Raw genomic sequence first — 15,474 nt, forward strand, 5'->3', positions numbered from 1 at the left:
ACTACAACCAGACACGCGGCGCCACCCCGAGAACGCCCGACCAACGACGTCGGTCTCCGCGGTACGGCGGCCCTACCAGGCCGCCCGGACGATGCCGCTGGTGTTCCGGGATACCCCGCTGGGCCCGAACCAGCCTGCCGGGTCGGAACGCGATACACCGCCGACCGGGTTGCTCTTCCACAGTATGTTCGGCGATGACAGCGACGACGAAAAATGTGGACCGCATCACAGTCGGCAGCCACCGACGCGTCGTCTCGTCCTCCTGGTGCCAGCGCGCTAGAGTGGACTTGCAGGTACTTGTTTATTGGAGTACGGTCCGCAACGCAGCGAGTAATGGCACCCCGGGCTACCGACCTCTGACCTCCTCGTGTACGCACTCAAACGGCGGAAGTCATTGTATTATAATACACTTAACCAGGTAGCCACGCCAGGTAGCCAGGAGGTAGGCACGCAGAGCAGCTGTTTAATGTACCACGTACAGGCGACCTCAAAAGTGCATAGATAGTTAATGAAAATCACATTACCGGCATAGTACCTTATTAGTATGTGTATATATAATATTATTTTCGATTAACAGGTGTAACATTTATAAGGATATTAAAATTAAATATGACTAGATTGAAACTATAGTTGGATAAAATACAACTGGATTTATGCTGGGTCATTTCGTACTTTCAGCCTTATTTAGTTAATTTAGATTCAAGCGATTATATAATTATACTATTTAAGGTATAATTGTTACTATTAGGTAAGTAAGGTAGCAGTTCTGCAGCTGACAGTACCAACGGTACTTAGGTATCTAAATTTAAATAAGTATTTCCAATCCCAATCCCCGAGTCCCAATTTCATAGAAAAAAAAACGTAATTTGGTTATTGAAATCGAGGCTGTCCCAATTTTTATTTTTCCAAGTAACGAGGCTTGAATCAGCTAATATTGTCTACTGATTGGTAAGTAATTGTCACAGTAGCTCGTAGATGTATAGACGCTGGTTCCCAAACAGGCAGTACGTGGCTGACAAGTGGCCCTGTTAATGTCGGTGGCAACGCTGTGTGCTGCGCGAGGCGGCGCTCAGCTTCTCCCACTCCGTCTACCAATCTCTTCAGTCCTCCACAATATTCGTGAACGACGCACGTCTAAATCTCGGCCGCGATACGAAACGACTAATAAATATCGATTTAAAAACAAAATCGTGGCGATCGAAAAGTGCGACAACAAGTTATGTGATTCTTATTTTATCACTTAAATATTTGTGGACAGAATCCATTAAGTTTGTTCGAAATTTACGATTAAGTGAAAATGTGACGTTATTTGTTTTCATTTTCTTTTTACATTTAAAAAATGGCCATTAGTGGGTTTTAGCGTGAAACGATGAAAATGCGCGAGTTGATAAGGATCACTTTTGTTTGTGTTTGCGCTTTCCTGCTTGCTGTGCGCGAGGGGAGAGGGGAAGATGTTCCAAAAGGCCTCGAAGGGTCTTTGGAACAGGACGTTAGAAAGGACTCCAAAACCAGCCCTTTATCAGGTACGACTTACTTCAATTTACTGGACAAACGACTACAGGCCTTTTTTTTTTTTTTTTTTTATGATTGAAGGATTACTGGTGGCCCGGAGGCCTTTCCAGTTTCACCAGGACAGGTGGGCGAGCAAAGGCTCAGCCAGGAGGGGTGGGATTTGCTAACAGCTACCCGAGCGCCTCCGAAGGAGACCTAACAGCTCAAGAGCAGCTGCTTCGCGAATGAATCTACTACCGGATCGGAATCGCGACCCGCTGAGAAGATCCGGCGAGAAACTCAGCGAGCTGATTCATGGGTTAGGTTGCACGGCGAACTCTTTGTCGAGTTCGACGAGTACGGTTACCGAGGTCCCTAAGCCTGCTCCTAGAGCTGAAGGCGTCTAGTGCGAAGGTTATTGGATCTGATGGATCCGTAAGGACGTGTCTAGGGCGTCGACGGTGACTGGCTCCTGCATGATCAGGATTCGGGGAGTAGTCAGCGGCGGCTACGATAAGGCGATTATCATGACGCATAGCCTTATCGAAATACCGTTCCGACGCTGACTTCATGTATTTCTGTATAGATTCGAGGCCCAGGTCGTCGTGTAGGTCAACGTTCCTCACGAACCACGGAGCTCCGACGGCTAACCTGCAAAAGCGGGATTGTAGAGATTGAAGGGTGTCTATGTGCGTGCGGGCCGCGTGAGCGAACACCACACTCGCGTAAGTCATGACGGGCCTTATGCAAGTTTTGTAAAGTGTCACCTTGTTCCGAAGGGACATTTTACTCCGCTTACAAATCATGGGGTAGAGTCTACCGAGAATAAACGCGGCACGGTCACGGACTGATTTTATATGCGGGCGGAATGTCATCGATGCATCCAGGGTAACGCCCAGGTACTTGACCTTCCTGGCCCAGGGTATGGATTGACTAAAGAGAGTAATCGGGGGTGTGAGATTCCTCCTCCTAATACGGGAGGAAATCCGTGTGGAGCTTCCCCTCTGAAAGAGCACCGCAGTACTTTTCGCTGGGTTGATGTCTATGCGCCATTTTCGGAACCACTGTCCTAGGGCTAGGGCTGCGCTCTGAAGCTTCTTCGCGATTAGGGACTTGTTTCTACTGGAATAGTAAACAGTCGTGTCGTCGGCGAATAAAGCTAAATGGGTCGGCGGCGACCGGGGAATATCGTTAACGAATAAGCTAAATAGGAGGGGTGAGAGGACAGAGCCTTGCGGGACTCCAGCTGTGAGAGGTCGTGGGGAGGAGCGGGTTCCCTCGACTCGATATCGAAAAGAGCGGTTCGACAAGAAGTCCCGTATGATGAGCACGAGACTATCCGGCACACCCATGTTGAATAGTTTGAAAATCAAACCGTTGTGCCAGACTTTGTCGAACGCTTTTGCGACGTCGAAGAAGAGAGCTCCCGTGTATAACGGTTTTGGTCGATTAAGCCCCACAAGAATGTGCTCCGTGAGGCGGTGCACCTGTTGAACGCATGAGTGATTTGTACGGAATCCGAATTGTTCATCGATGAGAATGCCCTTGGATGAGACGAAGTCTCTGAGGCGTTTGTAGAGCAGACGCTCATACAGTTTGCCTAGAGACATGAGGAGGCTAATCGGGCGGTAGCTCGTCGGATGATTTTTTGGTTTACCGGGTTTATGTATGCCGATAACGTCCGCTTCTTTCCACACCGCGGGAAAGATACAGTTCGCCATAGCGGCATTGAAAATAGATGCCAACATCACGATGAGTTGGACGGGTAGAAGTTTAATAACGCGGTTGGATATACCGTCGGAACCGGGAGCCTTGCGAGGACGTAGGTCTTTGATCAAGTCTTTAACTTCCATCGGGGTGACGGGTGGTAACACATCAGAGGGTGGCAAGGAGGCTCTGCGTTCTACCTCACTGTCTACTAATTCTACATGCACAGGGTCCACGGATTGAGTGCTGGGCGTGCACTGGGTTTGCAATGTATCGGCGAGCAGCTCTGCTTTTTCGTCATCATCGAACGCCGTGAGTCGGCCTGAGGGGCCTACGAGGGGGGGCATAGTTACTACCGTATCCGATTTGAGAGTACGAGCTAAGCGGTAGTAAGACCTTTGGGAGGGCGCGAGTTCTTCTAAGAAATCAGACCATCTGGCATCTCGGACTTCGGCGATGCGAGACTTTACGTCGCGTTGTAGGGCACGCATTCGAATACGATTTTCCGCGGTAGGATACCTGTCGTAGGCGCGTATCGAGGCGTTCTTAGCTCTAAGGAGTTCCCTAATATCGTCGGACAATTTGAAGCGGTGAAGGAAGTCCTCCGCTACAACTTGTTTCGATGACCTATCTAATGTCGAGGTGATGTGTGACGTTAAGATGTCTATGGCTTCAGCGGTATCCTGAGGAGACGGGGTAGAGTCCGGGCTAAACGGTAGCGATGGTGGATCAGATTCAGCCAGGCTGATGCCCAGCGTGTGCCAATCCACCACAGTCCTCGTGACGGGAACGGAATCGGGAGCGCGACCGAGCTTCATAACGACGGGACGGTGGTCTGAATCTAACTCTGAAACTACTTCGATCGAGTGTAAGCGCAGAGTTACGTTTTTTAATAACGCTATGTCGAGTATATCCGGGCGATGCGCGATATTTAGCGGGTAGTGAGTCGGGATTAGCGGAGCGACGATATCGAAGGCGAGATTATCGACTAACGCGTCAAGCCGCCTGCCATTCGGGGTTGTGGTGTGTGAGTTCCACCTAATGTGTTTACAATTTAGGTCGCCCGCCAGAATGACAGAGCTCCCCATGCCGAGCAGCGCCTCGATATCACTGCTTAGAACGATCTTATCCGGTGGAAGATAAACGGACGCGATAACGATCGGCGCGTGTCCCGTCAGTGAGATTCGGCACACTGATGCTTCGATATTAGCGAGGACTACAGGCCTCTGGACTAGTCGTTAACGTGTTCTATCTCAAGGTATTCATATTGACGGAAAGGTGATTAAATATACATTAAACAATTACTTTACGTACGCTTTATGTCACATTTGGTACCCATAGTTCCTTAAATAAACAATGTGCTATTAATTATTAATGTGCAATTAATAAGTATTCTTTTAGATGTTATATATTCCTAAACGTGCTTGTAATGTAAACAATGGTGCGTGTTTGTACAACAAAGTTACAAGCGAGCGACTAAAAGACTAAGATCTCCGTCACACAGTGCAGGTATGTTATTGCGAGATTTAGTTGCGAGACAAGTTGTAGATGTTTTTTTTTGTTTTGTTTTCGATTACGCTACTGGTTGCACAATCATCTGTCTTCTTAAACCTTGGAAATTCTTTCGAGAAAGTTCAAATCCAACAGAAAAGATAACGGTTTAAATAGTTACGTAGTATGGTTTAATAAAGTGTCAATCGATACCAAGTGTGTATACAATGTCGATGAAAGAACGTGAACCAAATAAAAATTGACACAGATAAATTAAAAATATAGAAACACAGACTATCTGATTACAATGATCACTAATGAAGTAATAGAGTGCATAATTGATCATGTTTAATTTGTAGTAATGAATGCAGACAAACGTATCCGCATTTTCGGTTCAGTGCGTTCGAAAGGTCTCTCAATCTCAATATCCAGCCAGGTGTTATCAAAACAATGTCGTAACGCAGCGTACGACCTAAGACATTTCTTACGATTGCTAAAAGATTTCGATGTCAATTGATATTTTGTTGAATTATAGCCAGAGACGGAGAACTGTTTCAAAACGTGCATTTGCGGGCACGTGAGAAAATAGCCTATACATAGTTGTGATTACTAAACTGTCGTTAGCTATTGTAGGCCGCTTGTTATAGGCTTTGTTGGAGGCTTCGGGTGGTACCGTCATTCATGTTTATGGCGTGAAATTATTTGAATGTAAAAATTTGTTACTATTATTGAAAATATGAACTCGATTTCAAATTGTTGTAGTTTAGTAGTTTTAGTATATTGTAAATTTAAAAAATTTAGTTATTTTTGAGAAAAAAAACTAAAAGATTGACTGACTGACTCAGTGATGCAGAAATTAGCGCTCCTAACCGTTGGGCCAAGGGTTCAATTTCCTTATAGGGTAAAAATTTGTGTGCTGAAAAAATTTCATTTGCTTTTTCCAGGGGTGTTTAATTTCTATATATATTTAAACGAATCAAGTATCAGTCATATCAGTATTTTCCTAGCGTTTTTGTAAATTTGACAGACTTTGGTCAACTTCAACTTAGTACATATATTTTTATTGTATTATTCGTTTTAAAACTTTCAAGGCTCCCAGTTATCATTTTACAATCTTCGTAACGCCAAACAACGAACATTGTTTTATTTGTCAATGTAAAACTAGTTTTTAAATATTTTTGAATTATAATAATACGTGGTATCGTAAATTTTGATATATAATAAATACAAACACAATGTAACTCATATACATACTCATACATGCTTATAAGAGAGAAACTGTTTATATTTCAATCTATTAACACTTTCCTGACAAACACAGACAACGTAACAGTTCGACGACTCCGCGCAACGTAGCAACGTAACGGGCTTCGCGGGAATGTGTCGCTTTGTAGACAAACTTTGTTATGTGATCATTTATAAAGCTTTAGGATTTACTACTATGTATTTAACAAAAAAACTTAGATGTAAATATAAGTGTGTTAATAGTTATGCATTTACAACGTAATTATTATGCACATATGCAAATGGTATCGCTAATTGAAGTGAAATATGCAACGGCGGTGAAGATGTCAATGTTACCTTAATGGCCATCGCTTTATTGCGACTACATCTACCGTACGCTAGCGGTACGAGTGCTAATGACAATTGTATCAAGTTTCAACACAATCGGCTAACAATGCGCGAGAGCATAGGTAGATCACGTACAAAAAAATACATAAATAATATAAATACAGGCTAGACAGCTTAGATAGGTAAGAATGAGCTGTTGTTATTTTTACGAGCTTTCCGTAATCCGCATTACTGAATACCTTAATTTAGATTATTATTTGCTCGACAGCATATGAGTCTGTTTTCTGAGAATTCCAAATTCCTAAAGATGAATGCGTTTTGTTAACTTTTTTATTTATTATTGCTTCGATATCTACATATATGACCTCATCCTGCATATGGCGGCGAACCTCGACAGAGTGCCGAATTTCTGGGTTGCAAGTAGCGGCTAGCCTGTTCGATATCATTATTTTCCACAAGGCTCACGGGGACTCATTAAAGTAAACTATTAATCACGGACAGGAATCGGGGTCGATAGTCCTTAAGTGTGGAGCTTAAGAACAATGTCTGGGTAGGCGTCTCACTACAATCCCCATATTTAACATAAGTACTCAGAAAAGGTTGAACATGACAGATTTCCCATCTACAGGGGATTAGCCACTTCCCTTTTTACGAGGTCTTCTGAAATCTGATACGGCTTAGGCCAAATGCAGCCAAAATAGGGCACGGTTTGCCTCAAGCTTTTTCTCAGACGTGCCTCCGTCAAAAACGTTCTCCATACAGTATGTAGATACTTCGTACCTTCGTACTTTATTGTTCGTTTCTGGTGAATAGTACCTAGTAGCGGTCGTCCTGACGCGGTCCACCACACTACGGTTGCACAATCATCGCACGCCGGTCTCTACACTCCGGACAACACAGCCAAGATCATTTTTAAATATCTTCAATGGCTTTAACTTGACGCCTAATTAGTCACGAGTGAAAGAGAAAGTTTTCTTTTATGTTCGAAGGAATTCGGAATTCTCTTTGGGAGTCGGTAGAACGTATTTTAAAGTTTAAGTCAAGAGAGTTGTGACGACGATGTTTCTTCCATTTATTTATCGTCAGCGATCACGTAACATTATTATTATTGTATTGTGGAAGTCACCCTTTTTATAGGATAACGAGAAATTTTAATTTAAATTCCACATTCAATGAACGGTGGGATCTTAGATGGGACGAACTAATAAAACCCTCAAATCAGTTTACGAAGCCCTTCTCAAATAGTAATTTCTACTGATGTACGTAATAACGGCTGATACGGAAGATACAACCACAATATACGGTATTTTGCTCGAAGTAATTTCTCTGACTTTTAGATATTAATTTATTAACTTTCTCTAAATCATTTCTTATGTAATGTTTGTTTATTTTCGTACTTTCGATTTCATTTGTTAAGACGTCTCGTCGTGTAGCCAGATCGATCTTTATGTAATATACCTACTCAAATATTTTTGACGTCCTGCGAACTCTTACACGAGAAGTGGCTATGATGCTACCAGATATTTACCGCTGTACCGGGACTATTATTATTTATACTAAAGGCCAGCCGTAGATAATATTAATACGGGGAAGGGCGGTCACACATGTACGTACGAGCAAACGAAGCATTGTCAATGACAATAACATAAAACGACTTCAAGTTATTCAACTTTATTTTGCTTTTCAGTTAACACAGGGTATATAAACAATTATTTTTTATTTATTTATAACAATCACAATATTATCTAATAATATATTTAAAAAAAATCGTATGTCCTGTTAATTTAGCCTGGCAGATAAAATCCAATGTTTGATTTATTATATTAAAGAAAATAAGTAGATCATAAAATACTATTGTGTGACTGCGAGTGGTGACATAAAACAAATTGCTTATTTAGATTTACACAATTTGAAATATAGTGCGGTTTGTAGACTTTTCATATTGCGAACGTACTGTTCATTATTATTCATTTTTTTAAATTTAATGACCTCTCTAAATAAAAATGAATGCTGTATGATTGTTCTCTATGTGCGCCTAAGCCATTCGTTTAAATTGTCGAACATTGTTTTCTGAGCTAGTAAAATATGAAAAGATGGATTCGAATAGAAAATAATTGTTAAAAGAAGTATTTAATTGGACAACACAAAACCACTTAAAACGAAGAAGATATAACGCGAATACAACAACTATGATTTGGTACTTCAACGATCATTGTAATTTGTCACGGCCGAAGTTCAGCCGACTTCAATAAATCTTTCGTAACCACACCACATAATCCTTGGAGAATACTTACTTTGATGAACATTAAAGTTTCGCAACAGCCTCACAATGAGACCGCACAATGTCTGCAGAAGGCGGGAAGCTCAATTCTAACGAACGATCGTTGGACTGGTGATCGCTAGTATTGCAAGTCCGTCCGGGTTGACACCACAATCGTATGCGTGATATTGTTAATTAGAAAGCTACAAATCGGAATAAGCCCATTCAATGGAAATAGTAAGGTTGTCAGATCATCGCGTTGGTCATGTAGTTAGTAAGCCTGACTCTACCAGCCTAGGTACTACGAGTTTGATTCTCGGTCGGAGCCTGTATCCTAGATCAAGATATTAGATTCAAGGCCTGGACGTTGCCTGACGGATTGCTTTTCCAGCTCTTCTAAATATTCTAAATATGGTCAGTAATCGACAATGTCCCAGAGGTTTATCGTTAGATCAACATTAACACATAAGTCATATAACTTGATTTAAAATTAATTGTCGTTAAAATGTGCTTCTTTCATCTATAATGTTACTTACCTAACCTTATTTACTCACTTTTTTTTCTCTTAGTGATTCATTTCATGTGGTATGGAGGTTAATCCTTTTTTTCATAATTTCGATATACTAAAGTACTTCTTTCATACTTACTATTAACTTAATAATATATTCTTAGGCCTATTGGCTTCAGTAAGTACCTATACAGCAGTGGCTGTGACTATTAGCCAGTACGTATATATTGTTTATTTGGCTACTGAACCTTAAAAATGACCTCAACATGCCAAAAGCCTTTGCTTTATATTTTTATGGTGTTATTTCAAAAGACCGATGATGAATTATGAGTTTTCGCCATAGAAAATTTATATCTCTTGATTTCTAACAAGTTCATTGTTCGCGCCTTTTGTGTCGTTTTCGCAACCTTTGTCGTCGATTAGTTCCATTCGAGTGTTGATGTCTTGTTCGATTTGATATTGATATTTTTATTTGAATTGCGTAGATAAGCAAACGAGCTCACGAGCCTTCAAGCGTAAGTCGAAGCGTAAGCGAAGTCGTAGTGGCCTAAAGGATAAGACGTCGAGTGCATTCGTATCTAGCGATGCACCGGTGTTCGAATCCCTCAGGCGGGTACCAATTTTTCTAATGAAATACGTACTAAACAAATGTTCACGATTGAATTCCACGGTGAAGGAATAATATCGTGTAATAAAAGTCAAACCCGCAAAATTATAATTTGCGTAGTTACTGGTGGTAGGATCTCGGAGGACATCTGTTTTCTCTTTATTTTGTACCGTATGTTCGATAAGGAGTGAGGAAATGTTTGAGATGATACCGTCATCTCGTTTTTACCATCGCATCGCCCGCCATCGGAGTAGAGTTCATCCATACTACCTGGATCCACTGCGTTCATCCACAGTGCGTTTCCAGAGATCTTTTATGCCACGTGCCATCCGGCTTTGGAACGAGCTCCCCTCCACCGTGTTTCCTAAGCGGAATAGTATGTCCTTCTTCAAATGAGGCTTGTAGAGAGTATTAAACGGTAGGCAACGGCTTGGCTCTGCCCCTGGCATTGCTGACGTCCATGACCGACGATAACCACTTACCGTCAGGAGGGCCGTATGCTCGTCTGCCTATACAGCAATAAAAAAAGAACATTGTATTGATTTCAAAATTTATCAAAACTTCTCTCAATTAGTCGGAACATTCGTTTTTAGTTATTGAAACGTACTATACAAGATTTTTACCGTATACTATATAATAATATGTATATGCCTAGCAAAAAGAGCTAGAACGTATGAGTCCTGTAAAAACCAACAAGAAACATGCTATTTACATCATTATGTCTGGTGGTATTTCATATTATAATAGAGGCTTCACTTTCGGGTAATGAAGACCGAGGTTTTATTAACTCCAATGAGTACCAATGATGCCCACTGAGTTTCTCGCCGGATCTTCTCAGTGGGTCGCGTTTCCGATTCAGTGGTAGTTCTTTTTTTTTTTTTTTGCTTTGATGTTTGAACGAGCTCACAGCCCACCTGGTGTTAAGTGGTTACTGGAGCCCATATACATCTACAACGTAAATGCGCCACCCACTTTGAAATATAAGTTCTAAGGTCTCAGTATAGTTACAACGGCTACCCCACCCTTCAAACCGAAACGCATTACTGCTTCACGGCAGAAATAGGCAGGGCGGTGGTACCTACCCGTGCGGACTCACAATAGGTCCTACCACCAGTGATTACGCAAATTATAATTTTGCGGCTTTGATTTTTATTACACGATGTTATTCCTTCACCGTGGAAGTCAATCGTGAACATTTGTTAAGTACGTATTTCATTCGAAAAATTGGTACCCGCCTGCGGGATTCGAACACCGGTGCATCGCAACAACGAATGCACCGGACGTCTTATCCTTTAGGCCACGACGACTTTAAATTCTGCGAAGCACTGCTCTTGCTAGGGTCAGCGTTAGCAACACTCCGGTTTGAGCCCCGTGAGCTCACCTACACACCTTAGGGTGAAGCTGAAATAGCCTCTCAATGCCATCAGGGAAAAAAAAGTACATATGATAGTCATTTTAACGAATAAAGACGTACGTTCCTAACAGAACAGAAATAGTCGTTGTGCAGCGAGCCGGTGCGAGTCTGGTACTCGTAGTACCTAGCAGTTGCGAAACTAAACGGAACGGCACATGGGAACGGTTTCGCCGACCTTTGTTGTACTGCACCTGTGCTTACAGATAACGACCACTTCGACCACTTAGTCACTGATCCCCAAATTGGCCAATAGAACAACCTGTTAGGTGTCTACACATGGAAATGGCAAATCTACGAGATTAGATGAGGTGACTGCGAAAAAAATACGTCAATGAAGGGAAAAACGGATGCGGCACTTGCGGCTTGCGGGTCTTTTTATTTATTTATTGCTTAGATGGTTGGACGAGCTCACAGCCCACATGGTGTTAAGTGGTTACTGAAGCCCATAGTCATCCACAACGTAAATGGGCCACCCATTTTGAGATATAAGTTCTAAAGTCTCAAGTATAGTTACAATAGTAATCCTAATAAATATGAAAACATTAGTTCTAATACGTTTACCTAAGATAAAGCTAAACCGGGAAACGATCTACGGAGTTTTGAAATAGTTTGAGAACCGAAACGTTTTTTTATTTACTTTAACAGAATGCGTTCCTGCAATATTCAACTAGATTTTTTCAATTGCATCCGCGTATGATCGTTATCTCGTATTGTGCTCATTCGTATTGTAAATAAAATTGTATATAAAGCTTTTTATTGGATTGTCCTCAATTAACTAGTTTAAACCAAAATCGTAGTCATACATATCAGATTGGTGCCACCAATGAAGACAGCGCCGGAAGCCGCTGCCAATTTTGAGTCAGTACCGTGGTCTTCAGTGCATTGAAATAATGTTCCGCAAAGCTTTTAATGCAAAATGTTTTAATACGCATCATCATTTTATTTTACATACTTCCTATTTTCGGTAACGATACTATAACTTTAAAAACATTATGCATATTTACCTTTGAACAGATACGTTTCAGGTACCGTTTACTGCTAATTTTAGTTTAAAAATTAACCTTAAACGCCGATGTTTTAAAGTTTAAAAGACGAATGTTTGAAAAGAACATTAATAATTCAGTTTTCATCGAATATGATTCTTTAATTATTATTTTGTAAATTAACATTCGTTTTAATTCTGTATGCATAAAGCTAAGAGTTGTATGTATAGATTAACTCAGCTAAAATCCGACATAATCACAAGGGAGCAAGATATATAATTGCTTGTGTTTTCTTTGTATGCAATTACTGTTAAAGAGAGGTTTCGATTACAATCGCTTTGAGGTGTAGTAATATCCTTTTGATGCACAGTTACTGTGGTTGTGTAGGGTTGGTATCTGTTCACTTAATATTTATTCTTGGTACTTAAAACTCCTGCAATTAACGTCCATAGCGTAGGATTTCCTGGTATTTTAAGGGTGTCTTACACTCGATAGACAAGAAAACATCCAGATACAAAATTCAAAGCAAACATTTGCATTTGATAGGCCGTGTTCTAACCGCGCGCGGGTATGTCCCACTATTCTGTATATTTTTTGCCACAAAGCATATTTAGAACTCGTGTCTTGAGACGGTTGGGTGGATGTGTTGCAGCCCCATTCACATTGTGATACCTGTGTATCCTGGTAAGCACTTAACACCAGGTGGGCAGTGTACTCGCAAAAAAAACCAATACTAACTGAGAATCGACCTCAGACGTCGTGATATGGTTGTGAAGAACATCAACTACTTCTTATGGAGCCGATTAGAATCTCCCGGACGAGATATTTATCTTTACTAGATGTCCCACAGTAGTCGAAATTCGACTATAATAATTAATTGGAATTGTAAGTTTGTAGACTATTATGATTGTATTTTATACTTCTATAATCACAAATTTCACCAAGGATACACTATAAAAAAATATTAATAAAGACAAACAATATTTAATCTATTCTCCATTTGACCACAGACGTCAAGAACAAAAGTTTGACAATAAATAGTATGCATGCGTGTAAAATGCGTGCAAAAATATTAGCATTGTGCACTTCTTCTCTATATTCTGTATAAGTGTGGAAAATTTCATACTCCTCCGTCCACGCAATTTTCGTAAAAAGGAACACTAAGTTTTTGCTTCACGTATTAATATATAGATTAGGAATTATTTTAAGTGCGTGCTATTGGTGAAATTAGCAGCGTTTTCCAGTGTCATCCAGACTTAACTCGTTTTGTACAATAGTCGTCAAATTCTTGACATCGGAAAATATGTTTGCACAGAAGTAAAAAAAAACGGGATTTTTATTCAAAACCGTCACGACTCACTCAGTATTCGTTACTATATTACTGATTTGTTAGGCATTTTTCGTACACTGCTATGCCTTACCGTGTTATATAAAATAATGGTCCTTAGTTAGAGATGTCAGCAACCTCGATGCCTTCACCCGAGCTAACCAGTTTAAAATCACATTTTGACAACCTTATAATTAAATGTATTTGAAAGTAAATAAAAAATCTAATTATCAAAATGATTAATGAGATTTTTAAAGTGACGATATCTCTTGGCGCGTCCGTTTGTGTAATGTTTTTTTAAATATAATTGCAATTTGAAAAGAAAAACACAAACTTTTCGCTTGCGATATTTAGGACTAGGTCACTAAATGAATTACGTGGATTGCTTCATTTTTATATTATTATTAATTAACTTCAGTTTTTATTTATTTTCGGCTTAATTTTTTTGATTAATTCACACCGATGAGCAAACAATCTTTGGTTAACCATCATCCGCGTCATGGACAACCAGTAATTTGTCTCGTCAAGCGGACTATGTAAAATTTCATACACATGATTTTGTTTCGAACAAGTGAACACATGAATATGTTGCGTTTTAAAAATCTCTGAGCCAAGAGCCCATTTATAATGTATCTTTATGATGTTTGGGGAAATCTCAACAGGTATGACGTCTGGTGTAGTAGGTACGTAGATTGTATGTAGGTAAATTAACAGGTATATTTAATAAAATAACTATTGTTCTGAGAGATTATCTACTTAAAACAATCAAAACATAATTAGTGTGTTTACGAACGATTACAATTAATTAATAATATCGTGTAATAAAACCCAGATAACAAATATGTTTTGCTGATATAGCGTGATTTGTGAGCTCGCGCCGAGCGGTGTCACCGTTCTGCGAAATATCATTGAGACGTCGACCTCATGTCTCAAGATGAAATGTAACACTAACGCTATTGTGTCTATAGACTGCTAGCATAGTGTTCCAAGCTAGTGCATTTAATAAAAAATCAAACAAACACGTAATGAATGTTGGAGCGGATGGGAGGACCGGAATGCTATAATGGACATGAGCGCGTACAATGAACAGACGGCCTGAATACTAATGAGGTACCTCGGAAATTATGAGCACACCGTTAACTACAAACATGCTCTTGTCGTTTCTTCGTGTTCCCAAAGTGAGTGAAACGACAGCCTTCGAGCCGTTTTTACAGTTTTAATGAAAAATTAAATCATGAATCATCTAAACAAAAATATTTCTCTTATTTTTGGGTTCGAAGGAAGAATTGCCGATTCTTGGCTTCATTCATGAATCCTCGTGTTGGGGCGTTCGGTCTTCGGCAACTCTTTTGTTACTGTGACACTGCAACGATATAGAATACACATAATTATTCTATAATTATTAATATATGGAAGTCGAATGTTACATATCGCACCCTTAAAAAATAAATGGCACTATACAAAAAATGCTATTTTTTAGTTAAGTATAGTGTCAAAATGCGTAAGACGAAACGCGCCTAATGCAAAGACCCCTGTAGCTCTAACGCGCTTAATTTTCGCTTGATGTTGCTAGTGTCACTTATGAATTTGTAACGACTTGCACAGTCGGTAATTAATAAATCGGCACTATGCCAGATCGCGACAAGTTACCGGAGGGATCCCTTGTCGAGGTGAGTAAAAAACTGGCACATTTCGTTAAGTGTCACCTTTTAAATAAGTATACTTTCGAATATTTACACTGAATAAGTGCATAAGTGGCAGTTTGAGTTTAACGTCAGTTATTTAATAACTTTAATTAGGATTTTGTTTTCTGTCTTCCACAAGTCAAAGATAAATTGTTTGCATTTTACCATCTCTGAGCTTGCAAGACATAATACTGAATGTTTTTTTCTGGGACGAATCGCAAGGTAACCGTGGAGCAAATAAAATAGGCAGTTGTGTCTTGAAATACTTGCAAAAAAATCTTCTTTAGCTGACAAAAAACATAGATTTGTTTTCTATTCAGATAACTGCTGCAGCCAGCAAAAAATCAATTCATCATCGGTATGTACATCTTGCATAGATGTACATACCGATGATGTGCACTTAACTGAAAAGTAACATCTTTAACACAC

The 15,474-nt window shown here is 40.2% G+C and overlaps 1 protein-coding gene across 1 annotated transcript in view; it reads left to right on the plus strand.

Moving 5' to 3' along the window:
• Positions 1-1,003: 1,003 nt before the first annotated feature.
• LOC101745605 (mucin-4) overlaps positions 1,004-15,474 on the plus strand; it is a 113,225-nt gene continuing 98,754 nt past the window's right edge. Inside the window, exon 1 of the mRNA XM_038018778.2 lies at positions 1,004-1,523. Within this exon, the coding sequence (XP_037874706.1) occupies positions 1,370-1,523 (154 nt within the window). The 5' untranslated portion in view covers positions 1,004-1,369. The remainder of the gene's footprint in view (positions 1,524-15,474) is intronic.

The sequence above is a fragment of the Bombyx mori genome, chromosome 22, assembly GCF_030269925.1.
Source record: "Bombyx mori chromosome 22, ASM3026992v2".
In the NCBI taxonomy this organism is placed as follows: domain Eukaryota; kingdom Metazoa; phylum Arthropoda; class Insecta; order Lepidoptera; family Bombycidae; genus Bombyx; species Bombyx mori.